We start from the raw sequence: 18,248 nt of genomic DNA on the forward strand, positions 1-18,248 counted from the left end.
CGCTGCTGTTATATTTAGTAATTTCACTATATGGTAGAAATGTCATGCTCCAAAGACTCTAAGAAATACCAAATGCATTGAGAGTTGTATGTGATGTTTAATCATGATCAGTTGGACTACAAAGTAATTTAATCATATATGGCACACTCATTGTTCTGACACATGTATCTGGTCTACTGCTCCAAAAGATTGGACACTCTGATCTAACTGATTTCTCTTTCTAAGGTTGGACTTTCTAATATTCTCCCTGTCCCATCTCCCCTCTCTTCCATACCTACAGTGGTTCAGTCACAAACAACTAAATGACCATAAAGTATATCAAACCACTTAGTAATCAGGGTTTATGCATACATAAAAGTTTACATCTACTCACAAGGAATGGTTGTTCCAAAACGCATTGGGTCAGACATAATGAGTCTATTTTTTAAGCTTCTTCTCCCGACCCCCTGTGCCCCGATAAGGACCAGAGTCTTCCTTTGAAATGGTGGCATCTTCGCTACTTCCTCATAGATCAGAAGTTCATGTCGGTCAAATTCTAGGAATTAAACAGAACAGTAATCTGGATTCACACTGACACGTGATACAGGGTTACTATGAATGATGTTGAGTGTTTTGAATTGCAGGTTCAGTCTTTGCAAATGCGGGCTCTGCCCTGTCTCCTGCCAAGAGTTCTTTCAGGAACACCAAAGAGCTAGTGATACGAGGGGATTAAATGCAGTATCTCCAAATTTGCAGATGATACTAAGTTGGGTGGCAGTGTGAGCTGCGAGGAGGATGCTATTAGGCTGCAGAGTGACTTGGATAGGTTAGGTGAGTGGGCAAATGCATGGCAGATGAAGTATAATGTGGATAAATGTGAGGTTATCCACTTTGGTGGTAAAAACAGAGAGACAGACTATTATCTGAATGGTGACAGATTAGGAAAAGGGAAGGTGCAACGAGACCTGGGTGTCATGGTACATCAGTCATTGAAGGTTAGCATGCAGGTACAGCAGGCGGTTAAGAAAGCAAATGGCATGTTGGCCTTCATAGCGAGGGGATTTGAATACAGGGGCAGGGAGGTATTGCTACAGTTGTACAGGGCCTTGGTGAGGCCACACCTGGAGTATTGTGTACAGTTTTGGTCTCCTAACTTGAGGAAGGACATTCTTGCTATTGAGGGAGTGCAGCGAAGGTTCACCAGACTGATTCCCGGGATGGCGGGACTGACCTATCAAGAAAGATTGGATCAACTGGGCTTGTATTCACTGGAGTTCAGAAGAATGAGAGGGGACCTCATGGAAACGTTTAAAATTCTGATGGGTTTAGACAGGTTAGATGCAGAAAGAATGTTCCCAATGTTGGGGAAGTCCAGAACCAGGGGTCACAGTCTGAGGATAAGGGGTAAGCCATTTAGGACCGAGATGAGGAGAAACTTCTTCACCCAGAGAGTGGTGAACCTATGGAATTCTCTACCACAGAAAGTAGTTGAGGCCAATTCACTAAATATATTCAAAAGGGAGTTAGATGAAGTCCTTACTACTCGGGGGATCAAGGGTTATGGCGAGAAAGCAGGAAGGGGGTACTGAAGTTTCATGTTCAGCCATGAACTCATTGAATGGCGGTGCAGGCTAGAAGGGCTGAATGGCCTGCTCCTGCACCTATTTTCTATGTTTCTATGTTTCTATGATACAATAAGTACACCAATGAACAATAGGAAATGAGATCCCTCCCTGAATCCCTTCACAGGGTTGGGATAAAAAATAGTGGGCAATTTACTAGGACCGTCCTTACATAGCTTTCGGTGACTGGTTATACAGGACTATTGCCAGAGTTCAGGGAATTAATTGGCTACCCATATTCTCAGATGGGTTTGTCCCAGAGGGAACCCAATAGGCTGCTATATATATATATATATATATATATACACACACACACACACACGAAGAGCCTTGCTTCATGATTAAGAGACTGTGCTTGGCAGAAGCAACTCCGATGGCTCAGCAGGATTAAACAGTGAGTTGTATGGAGTTTTCTCGTTGGGTAGGGGCCCAAGACCGAAAATGGGAGTCTCATGGGACTTTATTTTGAGATGGGGATTGCAGGAACTCTGTCCATGTCTGGTGGAGTGGCCATTAACTTAACGTATACTGTGGCCAGATTGGTGATCGGCAAACGAAGGAATGCTCTATTTTATAAGGGGAGAAAAATAATCCTGAAAGAGTATTTCAAACATAGTCTAAAAGAGCATTACAAGGCTTTGTGGCTTAATTATTCGGAATTTAAGGATGTAATCTTTTGACTAGTTTTTGAAGTTCAATCGATTAATATATGTCATGGGTGACACACTGAACTTTAATTTCTGAAGCCTAAAACTGGTAAAGGAATGATTGTATGGTACAAAGGAATGATTACAATGTTGTAAATATGTTTAATGTTGAATAAATCCATTAAAAAGAAACAGAGTAGCTGAGTGGTACAGACAGGAAGATCGGGGGCTCCTTCCCTGATCCATACTGAATTAGCTAATGCCAACTGGCAAGGCAGCTGGCAGCACTACCATCAGCCTCAATGCCCTCAGGTTAGAGTGGGGAATATCACGCAGCCATCCCCCATTGTTCTTGCTCTTGACCACTCCTGCAGCGAGCCTTGCTCCAAGTTCATGTGGGTGGACAGGATCAGGCACCACTGTAATGCTGCCCATAATCAAACAGCCTGCCAATACTTGGGGGAAATGCTAGAGGATACTCAGCACTCATGGGACTATACCCTCGCAAAGAGTCGACATTTTGCGCAGCAAAAAAGAAAGCGGCGACAATGGCGAGGAAAACTTGAAAACAGAAATAAAGGGGGGGGCAAAAGTGTTTGGAAAATAGCCAGCACAATGATCAAATTTGCATAGAATATATCACTGTATCTCTAACTTATCTAGGACTTGAGCACATAATCCAGACTGACACTCCAGTGCAGTATTGAGAGGTCGGAGGGACCGTCTTTCAGATAAGACATTAAACCGCGGTCCCATCTGCCCTCTCGGGTGGACATAAAAGATCACATGTCACCACTTTTAGAAGAAAAGAAGGGGAGTTCTCCTCAGTGTCCTGGCCAATATTTATCCCTCAACCAACTTCACTAAGACAGATTATCTGGCCATTGCTGTTTGTGGGACCAATTGGCTACCACGTTTCCTACATTACAACTGTGACTACACTTCAAAAAGTACATTTGTTGTAAAGCACTTTGGGATGTCCAGAGGTTGTGAAAGGTGCTATATAAATGTAATCTTTCTTCCTTTCAACACGTGTGTGTGCGGGGTGTGTGTATGTGTGTGTGTGTGTGTGTGTGTGTGGGGTTTGTGTGTGTGTAACTCTCATCAGAGAAAATGCGTGAACAACTCGACAACTTTGTTGATAATTACCTGCATTTTTAGTGGTCAGATACATCATCTTCTTCTTCCTTTTTCCACCCATACTCCCACATAGTGCTCCTGTCAATAAAATTAAATACTCTACATTTACGGTTGTAAAGGACACAGATTGCTTAAAAAAAATTAAAATCTGCATAGAACACCAAAGGGTTTAAACTGCCCTGTGTGATAATGTCAGCAAGTGCATTACATGGTCAAATTAAATTGCTCTGTCTCTAATTTAATTCCTTTGTTAAAATACTAGACAGAAGATTCCATCTGAATATGTTATTGGCCCAGAAATTGCTGGAAAAATAATAACGAGTTCCCGGTGCCTGCCATTATTAGCTCGTAAAAAATCCAGCAATTTGTGACTTTCATCTGTTTGATTATCATTTAGCAGCATTTATTAATGTAATGCTGGCCTGAAGACTGGCGTGGAGTCTCATCTCAGAGGGCCTCTCCAACCAGTACATTCTCTGTTGTGCGGTACACATTGGTAGGGGCTCATTTAGTATTTCTCACATTCTTCTGTGCTGGACAATGGTCGATCTTTTTAGAAATCATTCTGTGTTAAATGCCCGGAGTTCTGATTCTCCACAAATTGCTAGGCGATTTGCACCACTCCATCGTTAGACTCGCCAAAACGCCCAAAAATTGCAACTTCGCTGTGAGTCCCTCCATTGAAATAAATTGCTGGATTTAAGCCGCTAATGTTAATCACACCACAGCTATTGAGGGCTGGTAATTAATGTTGTAAGGACCTGGTTAATGACATGATTTGTGGTTCTGACATGCCGCTCAACCTTTAGGGCCCAGAAAGGCAACAATAAAACTAGAATCTCACTCCCGCAGGTAGTAAATTGTTCCTAGAGGTTTTTAAAAACATTTTTACCTATCTTGGCAGTATTTTTGTGCCAGTCTTGCCACCCGCACTCCTGTTACTTGTATCATGTGAGTACCAGGATGGTAGAAGGCAAACTAGATGGATCTTGAGCTTTTTTCATCTAGCACTTCCTACGTTCCGACAAAAGTAGTTGTGCATTATTATTCTTAAGTAATTTACTTCTATTAGCCAAGAATGTTGGAATCTGCTTTGCGAAGGGGATTGGGAACACAGCAACGTATATATCACATGGCACTTACCAGAAGAAGTAGAGAAATCCCAGTCGCGTTTTACAAAAGCTTTCCTCTTTTCCTCCAACAGCTGACTCGGGATAAGACCCGCACTCCCTCCCTCCCTCACATGACAGGCCTAGAAGACAACAGAGCAGAAAGGTTGACCAAAACCATAGCAAGGGCTCGAATTGCAATCATTGCCTCGAATTTTAACTTTTTATAGCAGTATCGATGAGGGGGAGACGTTAAGGCTTTACTGTCCTGTGAAAATTGGGCTGTGGTGCCCTCAAAATAGTGGGGCAAGACTTTGCGCCCCATTCCCACTGACTGTGTGGACAATGCTATATTTCCAACAGCCAAGTCCTTTTAATATGCAATTAAAGGTCCCACGACGTACATAGGATCAGAGTCCATTTTAGGAGACAACTGAGTGGAGCCTGCCCCCTGTGCTCTTCGATGCTTCAAAAAAAACAACCAGGGCCATTGCCACCACCACCTGCTCTCCTCCTGAGATGGATGTCTCTCTCAGGAACTATTTTTTTCCGGTCACCCTGAGCCACCAGACTGCACTTTAATCCAGCAACCCCGCTGGCCATATGTTAGTGAGACCAAGCCCTTCAAATGGACTAGACCTTCTGCCAGTATTATCAGGTGACCAGCTACCTGAATACCGCTCAGGGCAAAACTCTGCTCCTATCTCTGTAATCTCCCCCGCCCCCACCCCCCACCCTCTCCAAGATGTCTGCGCTCCTCTAATTCTGCCCTCCTGAGCATCCCTGATTATAATCACTCAACCATTGGTGGCCGTGGCTCCTGTTGCCTAGGCCCCAAGCTCTGGAACTACCTGCCTAAATCTCTCTACTTCTCTTTCCTCCTTCAAGACGCTCCTAAAACATACCTCTTTGACCAAGCTTTTGGTCACCTGTGCTAATTTCTACTTATGCAGCTCAGTGTCAAATTTTTATCACATAATACTCCTGTGAAGTGTCTCCGGATGTTTCGCTACATTAAAGACGCTATATAAATGCAAGTTTTTGTTGTTGTTATATGTATTATGACTGGTCAGCTACACATGCTGACCATCGGCGCATCATGATGACTGTCAGTGTTCTGGGAGCTCAGTAAGAACTTAAGAAATAGTGGCAGGAGGAGGCCATTCGGCCCATCGAGCCTGCTCCACCATTCAATAAGATCATGGCTTATCTTCTACCTCAACTCGACTTTCCTGTACCATCCCCAAATCCCTTGACTCCCTTAACGTCCAAAAATCTAGTGATCTCTATCTTGAATATACTCATGACTGAGCATTCACAGTCCTCTGGGGTAGAGAATTCCAAAGATTCACCACCCTCTGAGTGAAGAAATTTCTCCTCATCTCAGTCCTAAATGGCCAATCCCTTGTTCTGAGACTGTGACTCCTGGTTTTAGACTTCTCAGCCAGGGAAAACATCCTCCTTGCATCTACCCTGTCACGCCCTTAAGAATTTTGTATGTTTCAATGAGATCACCTCTCATTCTTCTAAACTCTAGAGTATAGGCCTAGTCTACTCAATCTCTCCTCATAGGACAATCCCCCCATCCCAGGAATCAGTTTGGTGAACCTTCGTTGCACTTCCTTTACGGCAAGTATATCTTTCTTTAGATAAGGAGACCAAAACTGTACACAATAATCGAGATATGCTCTCACCAGGGCCCTATGTAATTGCAGTAAGACATTTTGGCCCCGAAATTAACCCCAACCGACACGAGGCTCATGCACCCTGTTTCTAACGTTTTTACTGCCGCAGTGGTTGAGGCGGCCTCTTGAGTGAAATTCCCCTCTTTGTTGTTTAAACTTCGGCCCACTGGGCCACCAGGGAGGGTTTCGGTCGGGCCTGTGGCCTGGCACCCAAGGGAAGGTGCCAGGTTGCCTGTTGGCAGTCTGGCCGAACCCAGGGGCATAATTGTCGGACGACATGGCGGTCGGACAACAAAAAAAACATGGCGGCAGCGGCAGTAGGTCCTCTCCTTTAAGGGGAGCCACACCGCCATTGCAGAAGGCCTCAGCCTTGCTGCACCGCCGCAAAAAAGCTTGTTTTGGCACCGCCGGGCGGGAGGAGGATTTTCACGGTGGAATTTTGCCGTCATGGGTGGGACTGTGATGACGCACTTACCACAAATCGTTTCTGTACCTGATTTAACACTGAATTCACTCTATCAAATCTTGCACTGGTCATTTCACAATCCTTCAATCTAATTGGTTAAGGAGATACACAGTTGCTTTTCCTGTTCACACAATTCCGAGATGCCCTGCAGTCTAACAGCAGGCACCCTTGCTTGGTCTGACACAGCAATTTTGGGCCATTATTGCAAGGAAACATGATACAAGAAATTAAAACGAGGAAGGGGATAGATAAAATGAAGATAAAAGGAAACAATTTTGTACATGATCAGAGGCGAAAGAGGGGGACAAACACCAAAAATGGACGTCATGCGATGATGAAGTATTTTCATTGAGGTTTGTTCAAATACAAAATAAATGGTCAGACTGTAAATGGGGAAACCATTCGCAAAAAACACAAATTTGTTGACTCAGAAGTGAATAGCCAGACAGAGAGATTTTGGTCTAGACTGGGATAAGGAAAATTGTCTGGATTTTAGTTAAACTGAAAATAACTTCAATTAATTTAATGGGAATGTCTCGGATAAATGGAATTGATGATATTGGCAAGTTCCATCTGGAAATCTGAATTATAATGGAGTGAGCTGAATGATCATTTTTCATTGCTCTTCATATTTCATAGCTTCGCATGATAACATTTTTAATCTTGCAAAATGCTAACTTTTGCTGATGCCTCGCCACTGTCAGAAGATCCCTAATGAGTCGTTTGATGTTTAAATAAATCAAATGCCTGTGATTCAGTATTGACAGGTCCCTACAGAGTCATTACTTCTCATCTGACAATCTCTGTTCATGGTGAGATTTATGCATTAATGGCTCCAATGCATTTGTCTCATTTATCAATTACTACCCATTAGCCAACTAGTAAAAACCAAACAGCATCATGCACTGTATATCACCAAGAATGTCATTGAATGTAGGATTTATAACATTAAAATCTTTGTTGGGTTTATGATTTTTGTTGGGAGCTTTTCCCATACTCTTCTATTTCCATAGATGCTCAAAGCAACAGATTACATTGGATTCCAATTTCCATGCCCATGCTACACCACAGATAGCTCATCGGGACCACCCCTGTCCTCTCCACAAGGCTCGGCCAGGCCAATTGACAGATGTCTTCGTTGGTGGGACCACCAAGTAATAGCTTTAATTAACAACATTGATGATCAGTACATTGGACCATTCAGGCAACAGGAGGGTCATGTGTCTTTCAAACTACATTTTCCAAGGTGTGAGAGAGATGTGCATTATACTGCACAATACAAAAATAGAGAGTTTGCTAATATATATTACTTAGTACCATTAATTCATCCCACTCACTTCTTGTCCTAAATTATGAGAGTCAGGCTTGGCTGAGTTGGTCGAGTCAGAAGGTCATAAAGTCATCCAATTCCAGACTCTCGAGCACATAATGTAGGCTGACTGAAGGAGAGCTACACTGTAAGAGGTGCTGTCTTTTAGATGAGACATTAAACTGAGGTCTGTGAACCCTTGCAGATGTGGATAACAAATCCCATGGCACTATTGAAAGAACAGGAATTTCTCCCAGTATCCTGACCAACATTGATATTCAAACATCACTAAAATTGTGCTTTGTGGGCCCTTGCTGTGTGCAAATTGGCTGTTGTTTCCCCTATGTTATTACAGTTCAAAAGTATTTCAGTGGCTGTGATGCACTTTAGGATGCCCTGAGGCCATGAGAATAACAAAATCTTCCTAATTTTTTATATTATTTTCATAAAGTATCTCATAAAGTGCATGATGTTGAAACTTGACTCTGAATGAAACTATGGACTTTTTCTTCTCTATTCCTCAATTGCTTGATGCTAACCCTAGTTTCTGGGCTCAAAATTGCCCAGGGATTGCTCCGTTTTTTTTGGAGCAACTTGATTTTTCTAGAGTATCTTAAAAATCTCCATTTTGCACATTCAATTTGCGTCAGTGTAAGTGAGTTAGTTAGGATTTTTAAAATTTAGTTTAGTTTTTTTCAAAAGGGGCGTTACCAGCCACTTACACCCGTTTTGGACATTTAGGCCACTTTGGACAGTTAATAGTTACTCCAAACTAACTTAGGCCAGCATACGTGGCCACTTGTGGCCGCACAGAAAACCCTTGCAGAGAATTAAGAAATCAGCGCAGGTAGGTACATCAGAGGCCAGCAGAACTTAATGACTTGACTGAAGAATGTGAATAGAATCAAACAGCTATACAGGATGTCATATGACAAACTTCGCAAAGTTAATTTACTATACAACAGAAGCATTCATGGAAGCTTAAACTACAAAAATAAAGGAAGTAAAGAGACAAAACATATTTACATAATTTTTTCAAAATATCCAAATAAAAAATAGAAGTATCTCCTGCTCGTAATTCTTATGTTCCCCCAGCGTCAGCCTGCCCCTTACAAACAACCTTACCTCCCGGGGTCGGGGATCAGACCCTCCAGGATCAGAACAGCATCTGGGGTCAGAGATCGGACACATCTGGGGATTGGATCTTCCCTAGAGGTCGGGGATCAGGCCGCCCACAGGATCGGAACCCCCTACCCCCATGGGGTCGGTGATCGAACCCCCCCTCCTGGGATCGGAATTCCTCCCCCCTCCACCGGGATCAAAATCCCCTCCTCCGGATCAAAACTACCCCCCACCCCCCCCCATTCCCCATCCCCGCCGCCTCGGTTTGGGCCCCGCACTAACCTGCTTGTTGTGGCCTTCATGCCTGGGAAGGCAGCAGGCCAGCCTCTCGGCCCGGGATAGGGGTGGGACGCATCGGGTCCCATGCTGCAGCATGCACACAGAGGCTGGGGGCAGGAGCTACTGCGCATGCGCGCACATTCCAACGTGGATGTGGAGAGCTGTCGACACAGTTTCTGGTGCAGGGCCCTAGCTCCGCCCCCCAATTGACTGGCCATGCCGCGCCAAGCCCCAGGAGAGGCAACACAGCAGCTGGAATCGGGGGAGAGTTTTCCGGCGCCGTTTTCAGCCCACAAAGTCGGCGCATCTCTGGTGAGTGTGCCGAAAAAAGGGGTGGGCCAATTTTGAGCCCATAATCCCTGGTTTTATTCTGTGTTAAGTACAAAGCTATTTCCCCAACCTCGTGTACTAATACTCCAGACTGGGAGTAAATCAATTGCAACATCTACTAAAGCCCTTTTTCATTAGTGCCTCGATGGTTCATTAGGTAGTGGGGCACATTGCAGACAACAATTTGCATTTATATAACGCTTACTGGAAAAAAAACGTCAAGTGCTTCGTAGATAGGTAGAATGCCGGCTTTCTGGGCATGCACTACTCATTGCTGCCAGTGTGATGGCACATATCTGTATAAATATTTATGCAAAGAGAATCTTGACATATTATTTGGAAAAATTAAAATTTATGGCAAAAGCATTGGACGGGAGAAGGAGCTGCTCAGTTGGGAGGAGCTCCACTTAAACTGGGCTGGGACTAGTATCCTGGCGAATGAATAACTGGGGCTGTAGATAGGGTATTAAACTAAAAAGAGAGGGGAGGGGTCAGGTGAGGGGTAATTTAGAAATCTAAAGAGAAATGTCAAGGCAATGGAGCAGTGTAGCGATTTAGGTAAAGGTAATCAGAGTGTGACAGGACGAGGCAGAGAGTTTAACGGTAATAGTGCATCAGTAAATTAGATGAAAGCAGGGAATAATGGTAAAAAATTAAAATTAAAGCCCCTTGTTATGAATGCACAAAGCATGGAAAAAGGGGGGAGGGGTAGCCTTGAAAATAAAGGATGACATAAGGACAGTAGTGAAAAAGGATCTTGGCTCGGAAGATCAGGAAGTAGAATCAGTATGGGTGGAGATAAGATAAAACAAGGGGCAGAAAATACTGGTGGGAGTAATTTATAGGTCCCCTACAGTAGCTATATCATTGGACAAAGTATTACTCAACAAATAATAGGAGCATGTTACAAAGGTAATGCAATAATCACGGGGGACTTTATAAACTGGGCAAATCAAATTGGAAAAGGTAGTCTGGAGGAAGAGTTCATGGAATGCATTCGAGACAATTTCCTAGAACAAAATGTTGTGGAACCAACCAGAGAACAGGCTATTTTAAATCTTATATTGTGTAATATGCAGGATTAATTAGTAATCTCACAGCAAAAGATCCTCTGGGTTTGAGAGTGAAATACTTAAGTCAGAAACAAATGTTTTAAAGTTAAATAAAGCCAATTACATAGGTATGAGGGGCAAGTTAGCTAAGGTAGATTGGTAAATTAGATTAAAAGGTATGACAGTAGATAAGCTGTGGCAAATATTTAAAGAAATACTCCTAAATTCTCAACAAATATGCATTCCATTGAGAAATAAAAACCCCCACAGGAAAAGTGATCCATCCATGGCTAACGAAAGAGGCTAAGGATAGTATTAAATGAAAAGAAGCAGCTTATAATGTTGAGGGGGATTGACAGGGTAGATGCTAAGAGGTTGTTTCCCCTGGCTGGAGAGTCTAGAACTATGGGAGATAGTTTCAGGATAAGGGGTCAGCCATTTAAGACTAAGATGAGGAGGAATTTCTTCACTGAGGGTTGCGAATCTTTGGAATTCTCTACCTCAAAGGGCTGTGGATGCTGAATTGTTGAGTTTGTTCAAGACCGAGATCACTGATTTTTGGACTTTAGGGGAATTATGGACATCGAACGCGAAAGTGGAGTTGAGGTCGAAGGTCAGCCATGATCTTATCGAATGGTGGAGCAGGCTCGAGGGGCCGTATGGCCTATTCCTGCTCCTAATTCTTATGTTCTTACTCAATTTTGCAGCAAAAGTACTGGACTTGCTGAGGGAAGTTCACTGCAAGCTATTGGCTTGCTATTGCTTATAATGACAAGCCGTCATGTTGCTCCATTTGAATGCTGGTAGGCTGGTGTTTTGTTGCTAGATGTGTGCAAAGGGTGTCAAACAGAATTTGGTTTCAATCCTCCTGCTGTAATACATTAAGGATTAATGTCAACAATCCTGAATTGTCCAACCACTCTTGTCTTAGTTTAAAGCAGAAGAGAGACATCATAACAATGACTTTAATTCGGAACATGAGATGGCTCTAAATATAAGCATGTAAATCTACATGCAGCAACAAAGCTGTTCTAGAGAAACTCCATCCATGCGGAATAGTTTTTGCCAGTAATACAGCAGAGTAGTGAACACAATGACTGTGCTTACCTGCCACCAGTTGAGGTCTTCCTGATTCACAATCTGTAATATATCGCCACAGGTAAACTTCAAGCCAGCTTCTTTGCAGGGGATCAGGTTGTCATTGACAGGTTCATACTCAAAATGGCACTTCACAAAAACCTGAAAGATTTTTAAAAAAAGACACTAATTATTTCTGCTCCAATAACATACTCACAAACAAGTGTGATCAAATTTGTGGCATTACCAGAACAAGAACTTTCATTTATATAGCATCTTTAACGTAGTAAAACATCCCAAGGTGCTTCACAGAAGCGCTAATCCGACAAAATTTAACATCGAGCCACATAATGAAATATTAGGACAGGTGACTAAAAGCTTGGTCAAAAAGATAGGTTTTAAGGAGCGTCTTAGAGAGGGAAGTGGAGAGGCAGAGTAGTGTAGGGCGGGAATTCCAGTGCTTCGGGCCTGGATAAATAAAGGCACGGCCACCAATGGTTGGATGAAGGAAATCACAAATGCACAAGAGGTCAGACTAGGAGGAATGCAGAAGGTGGTAGGGCTGGAGAAAGTTGAAGAGATAGGGAGGAGCGAGGCCATGGAGGGATCTGAACATAAGGATGAGAATTTTAAAAATCGAGGTGTTGCTGGACCAGGCGCCAATGTAAATCACAAGCCTAGGGTTCATGGGTGAACGGGACTTGGTGCGAGTTAGAATACGGGCAGCAGAGTTTTGGATCAGTTTAAGTCTATGGAGGATGGAAGATAGGAGGCCGGCCAGGAGAGCATTGGAATAGCAGAGTCTGGAGGTAACAAAAGCATGGGTGATGGTTTCAGCATTTGATCGGCTGAGACTGGGGCAGAGTTGGCGATATTATGGAGGTTGAAGTAACCGGGGAGGAAATGGGGTTGGCAGCTCAGGTTCAAACAGGACACCAATGTTGTGAACAATCTGGTTCAGTCTGAAACAGTGGCCTGGGGGGGGGGCTGAATGGATTCGATGGCCAGTGCCGAAGATAATAGTTTTTAAATTGCGGCCTCTCTGGGTGAATGTGTGTTGTTCTCCCTCCAAGGTCAATATATGCTTTTTGAGGTGCAGCGGCCGGGACTGAACACAATACTCCGGATGGGATCTGACCAGGGCCTTGCGATTGAAGCATTACTTCCTCACTTTTATATTCCAGGCCCTTTTGAGATCAGCCAGCATTCTATTCACCTTCTTGATTACTTTTTGTGCACTAGCTTTTAATGATCTATGCACATGGACACCCAAGTCCTGTTGCTCCTGCAGAGCTTCTAGTCTTTCATCATGATATGCACACCCGCCGGAAGAAACCCCACAAGTGCTGGTTCTCGACGTGCCGATGCGCATGCGCCAAGAACCGACATTTGCTAACTGTCAAAATGTCCAGGACCACCAGGTACTTCCGTAAAAAAAATTTTGGTTGGAGACGTCCGCCCGCAGGAAACTTCCGACCGCAATTTCTGGCGATTGGCATCAAGCTAATTGGAGGAAATTTATGCTCATCCAATTCTGCATTTTGGACATGCATTATGACAAGGGTGTGAGGTAGAGTTGGGTGTCATCAGCGCACATGTGGATTCTGATATTATGTTTTCAGATGATGTCGCCGAAGAGCAATCTGTAGATGAGAAATAGGAGGGGGGTCAAAGAAAAATCCTTGGTGGGACTCAAGAGGCACCAGTGCGGGGTGGGAAGAGGAGACATTGCATTTCCCGTTGTTATTATTGTTGTAACTGTTCTCAATTTAAAAGTTTTTTTGTAAGTTATGTAAATTTACAAGTTTAAAAGTTTGTAAGTGATCTTAAAGTTTGTAAGTGATCTTAACTGAACACTTTAAAGTTTGGTACAAGAATATTTTTATTAAAGTTAAGTACAAACAAGTGTTTGTTAAACTTTTGAATAAAATATATTTTAAATTATAACTGAATCATTTCCAGAATTTGTTCCATTAATACAACACAACATTACGGAACAGGTCCAAACAGTAAACATGGTCCATTTGGAATAGTTGCCGCTGAGCCTTCAGACAGCAAAGCGTTCATGGATGAGCTGCTGGCACAAGGCTCAAGCAATCATTAAAGGGGCATGATGGTCCGCCCTCCTCTGCCGTCGTACTCCAGGTTCAGGTAGTTGCATGGCTTCCTCTTCCTCCTCCTCCTCCTCCTCATCTGCATCCTCCTCCTCATCATCAGCCACTCTCACCTCAGGTGGGTCTTTTACTATCAGTTGCTGCTGCCTCATGATGGCTAAGTTATGCAGCATGCAGCACACAACAGTGAACTGACCAACAATCTCAAGGGAGTATTGCAAGTAGCCTCTGGAATGATCCAGGCATCGGAAACGCTGTTTCAAGATGCCAATGGTCCTCTCTATGATGCTTCTGTCTGGGTTACGCATAGGGGCATCATGAGCCAGGTGGCGAGACTATACCCTTTGTCTTCCAGCAGCCAGCTCTGCTGAAACATGGCAGATATAGCGCTCTCGCATAGGATGAATGCATCATAGGTGTCCCCAGGGTATCTTGCATCAACTGACATGATGCGATGCATGTCGTCACACATGAGCTGCACATTAATGGAGTGGAAGCCTTTTCTGTTCCTATATATCTCGGAATGCTCCAAATGTGCTTGCAAGGCGATGTGGTTACAATCAATGCAGTCCTGTACCTTTGGGAAGCCAGCAGTCCTGGAGAAGCCCACAGCCCTTTCACACATTGCCTGGGTGATCCTCCAGGCAGATAGTGCAACAGTCACCTGCCAAATGCAGATATGTGTTGCATGTTGAGAAATGGCATACACATCCCCAGTTGCGGCCTGGAATGATCCAGATGTATAGTGCAGCTGTAACCTTCACTTCAACTGACAAAGCAGTCCTCCTGACGCTTCTAGGTTGCAGGTCTGCTTTTACTAACTCACAGATCTCAGTTACAACTTCTTTGCAGAAATGCTGCCTTTTCACCCAGTCTGCATCACTCAAGTGCCGGTATGAACGCCTGTCTCGATATACCCAATGTGTGTAAGACCTCCTGCCCATCAACCTACATGCTCGGAGGATCTTCATGCGATGACGCTGAATCAATTGTTTCCTTCACAGCACCGTCATGCAGAAGGCTTGCACGAGGTATGGCATTGTCAGTATTGCCCCCATGATTAAATTGTACCTTTGCAGGAAGCTCAAAACAGCAGGACAATCTTCTTGGTTCTCTCTCTCCCCAAAGTTGACGCCCTAGTATGGACTACACCCAGGTCTGCACATGCGCAATAGACTTGCTTGGAACGGGAAGTTAGGCATTCAAATGAGGACATTTGGGGCAACAAAGTCGAATGCAATTCTTTAATTTTAGATATCTTTTAAAGTACCACTCCACCATCGACCGAATGTCTCCTCGCCGGGCTCGAGGGTCGGCCGGCAGACACAGGGGCTCGGCAAGCACCCACCCCCTCCACCCCCAGGCTTCTTTTGATGCTGCTACATAGTGTAAGGGTTCTCATCCCTTCAGTTCAGCTTCCACAACCCCACACACCCCCCACCCCCGGGCTTCTTTTGAAGCCGAGCCCTGAGCCCGTGTCCGGGTGAGGGACCGATTGTGACAGCCGACGCTCTGACCCTCGAGCCCGGTTTGGAGCTGTTCGGTGGTGGGATGGCACTTTGAAAAAAATCTAAAATTAAAGAATTGCATTTGACGTCCATTTTCTGTGTTATAAGTTTGAAAAAATGAAGCTTCATGATGCATATTTAATGTGTTCTTGACTCCCTTCAAAACTTTGCATAAAAACAATGGCGTCTATCTGCGCCAATTTTTTAATGTGCGCTGGTTTTTCTTAAGTACACAGAAGGTTTTTTGGGAGTGGTCACATACACCGTCCTCGGACAAATGTAAGTTGGCCAAACTTGCATAAATGTAAAAAACTGGCGCAGACATCAGGTTACGCCCCCATGACGCAAAAAAAAAAATTTATCTAAAAAAATCATAACTAACTGGCGCACAAACTTTGGGGAAACTTGGATATTTTAATTTAGGCCAAAAAAAACGGCGCAGCTAACTGGGGAAAATTGAGCCCTTTAACTTACCTTTTTTGCAGGTCTTCATACCTACTGTTGTTTCAAGGGCTGCAACGCAGGTTTTTCCCGGGTGTTTTTTTTCGTCCTATCTACAGGCAAGCCAAATATCTGGCGAAAGCGCTTTTTCGAGTCTTGCACGGTCCGTTCCCCAGCGGTATTTAAAAGCTGCCAGCTCAAGACTACAGGGCGAATTTCCCGGTTTGCAGTTTTTCACCCACAACGGCGAAATATCGACGAAAAACCGGGCGCAAGGTTGGAGCATTTCTAGCCCCTGGTGTTGCTTAAATAGGTACTAAATGAAGGTGGTCAGTGAGCACAGGGGTGTTGGGTGAGCAGAACTTGGTACGGGGACTGAAGGCAATGGCTTCGGTCGTCCCAAAATTGAAGGGGTGCAGATAGTACCCAAGGTGAAAGAACGGTTAAGAGGATCAGCTAACATGGAGGTCAAGAAAGGAAGTTGGATGGTCAGGTGTTTAGTGGGAATAGGGTCGAGGGAGCTGGAGTTGGATCTCTTGGACAAGCTGAACTCAGAGAAGGCAGGAGAGTAGATGGCGAGAAAACTAGAGGAAGATGCGAGTTCAGTGATAGGCCGGAGGGAGTCATTAAATCTTGTAAATCTACATGTATGATCAATGCTGTTCTAGAGAAATGCGTTTAAATATTTATTTTTGAATTTTACATAGAGATCATTGTACTGTTTTAATTAGTAGTTATTTTCTTTGGGCCTGAACTTGGTTGAAGTCAAGGCCCGCCCAAGTGTCGCCTAAAGGACTGCCGAGAGACTGGGCAGTACTTTGCCAGGAAGATTCCTCTAAAAGAGGTGGCAGTACCACCTGGTGGCAAAAATAACAGTCTACGCCGTCAATCTGGGCAGCAGCGAGCATGTGCTCTCAATCTCGACGGCAAATACGCTTGCCGCCAAAGTGCCGCCGAGGATGGAGTCGAGCCCAGGGAGGGTGGAGGAGCTGAAAATAAAAACCATTAACAAAAAAACCCACCGGAACACCTTGAAGGGACCCCATCCAGGTAAGACGCTGATGTTCATTAACCTTTTTTCCCCATTCTTCGTACTTACCGTCGGGGTTAGACCAGCCACCATGCAGCGGTCCTTCCCCCTGCTGACGTCGACTCCCGCCCGCATCAATCTGGCAGCTCGGCGGGCGGGAGGACACTTGCGTTACTTGGCCACCAGCAGCCATCAGCTGGCGGTTCCCAGCGGTACTCTCCTCCCGGCTGCTGCAGCCCGAGTGGAAACTGGCATAGAGGGAGACTGGCAGCAAAAATCGGCGGCAGTGGGCGGTAAGGTCACCAATATCGGGGCCTTTGTGTGGTAGTGATCTTTCCAGATCACCGTTGTTCAATACAAATCACTAACCAGCCACCAGTATTGTAACTCTATTGCGGCCATATGCATTAATTTTAGCAAAAAACACCTTACGTGCACTCACACAATACAATGAAAGAAAGAAAGACTTGGATTTATATGACCACAGGACGTCACAAAGCGCTTCACAGCCAATGAAGTACTTTTGGAGTGTAGTCAGTTGTAATGTGGGAAACAACACAGCAGCAGAATTGCCCACGGGTGGATTAGCCCAAGCGGTTGTTTATAATTCAGTCACAGTCTACCATTCCCCACTTGTCAGCATCTCAGTACTTCCCCTTTATAAAATCAGCATGTGGTTAGAGATATTCTCAAATACTGAAACCGCCTAGGGTTTTTTTAAAAACCTCGTTCCTTGTAGAGTCTCAAGTAAACATGACCCAGTTTGCTTTACAATAGAATTTTATTACAGCGAAATGACCACACTTTCTATAAGTACATATGTACATTTAAATAAAAAACTGCTGTGGGTGCTGAGTCACATGCTGAGCCAACTTGCTTCCCACATGTCTTCAGAACAATGTTCGCTAATATACTTCAAGGGGTAGAGTTTCCGCAAAATGCACTTAAAATTGCGCTGGTTGGGTTAGGCTTCAAGTTTCAGCTAAAAGTTATTTCCATAGTCACAAATATAAAATCTTTCATGAACTAGTGCAATCGGCCAGCGTAATAGAACGTAATTGTTCCTTTTTTTACCTTTTCATTAAAAAGTATTCCTTGGGGTATTCAAGAGTGGTAACCTGGTGCAGTGTTATTAATACAGCTGAAAGTGAGTTTATCAGCCAAAATAAGCATTTGTAATAAGAGTGTCCAGTCCTCCACCTGTGAGTAACCTGATTTAAAATCACTGAAAATGACTTAAAAAAACGTTACTGAACTATTTAATAGTTTCATTGGTATACACAAGCCAGTTTCTTAGTAAATTAAATAATTTTTGAAAAGAAAAAACTTTAAAAATGT

General features: G+C 44.0%; 1 protein-coding gene across 1 annotated transcript in view; it reads right to left on the bottom strand.

The window, feature by feature from the left end:
- mpp2b (MAGUK p55 scaffold protein 2b) overlaps window positions 1-18,248 on the bottom strand; it is a 386,468-nt gene that overhangs the window by 20,822 nt on the left and 347,398 nt on the right. The window contains exons 6-9 of the mRNA XM_070864011.1: window positions 11,848-11,979; window positions 4,532-4,640; window positions 3,398-3,466; window positions 374-535 (exon numbers count right to left, since the gene is read on the bottom strand). Coding sequence (XP_070720112.1) covers window positions 374-535; window positions 3,398-3,466; window positions 4,532-4,640; window positions 11,848-11,979 — 472 coding nt within the window. The remainder of the gene's footprint in view (window positions 1-373; window positions 536-3,397; window positions 3,467-4,531; window positions 4,641-11,847; window positions 11,980-18,248) is intronic.

Source organism: Pristiophorus japonicus, chromosome 21 (assembly GCF_044704955.1).
Source record: "Pristiophorus japonicus isolate sPriJap1 chromosome 21, sPriJap1.hap1, whole genome shotgun sequence".
Lineage (NCBI taxonomy): Eukaryota > Metazoa > Chordata > Chondrichthyes > Pristiophoridae > Pristiophorus > Pristiophorus japonicus.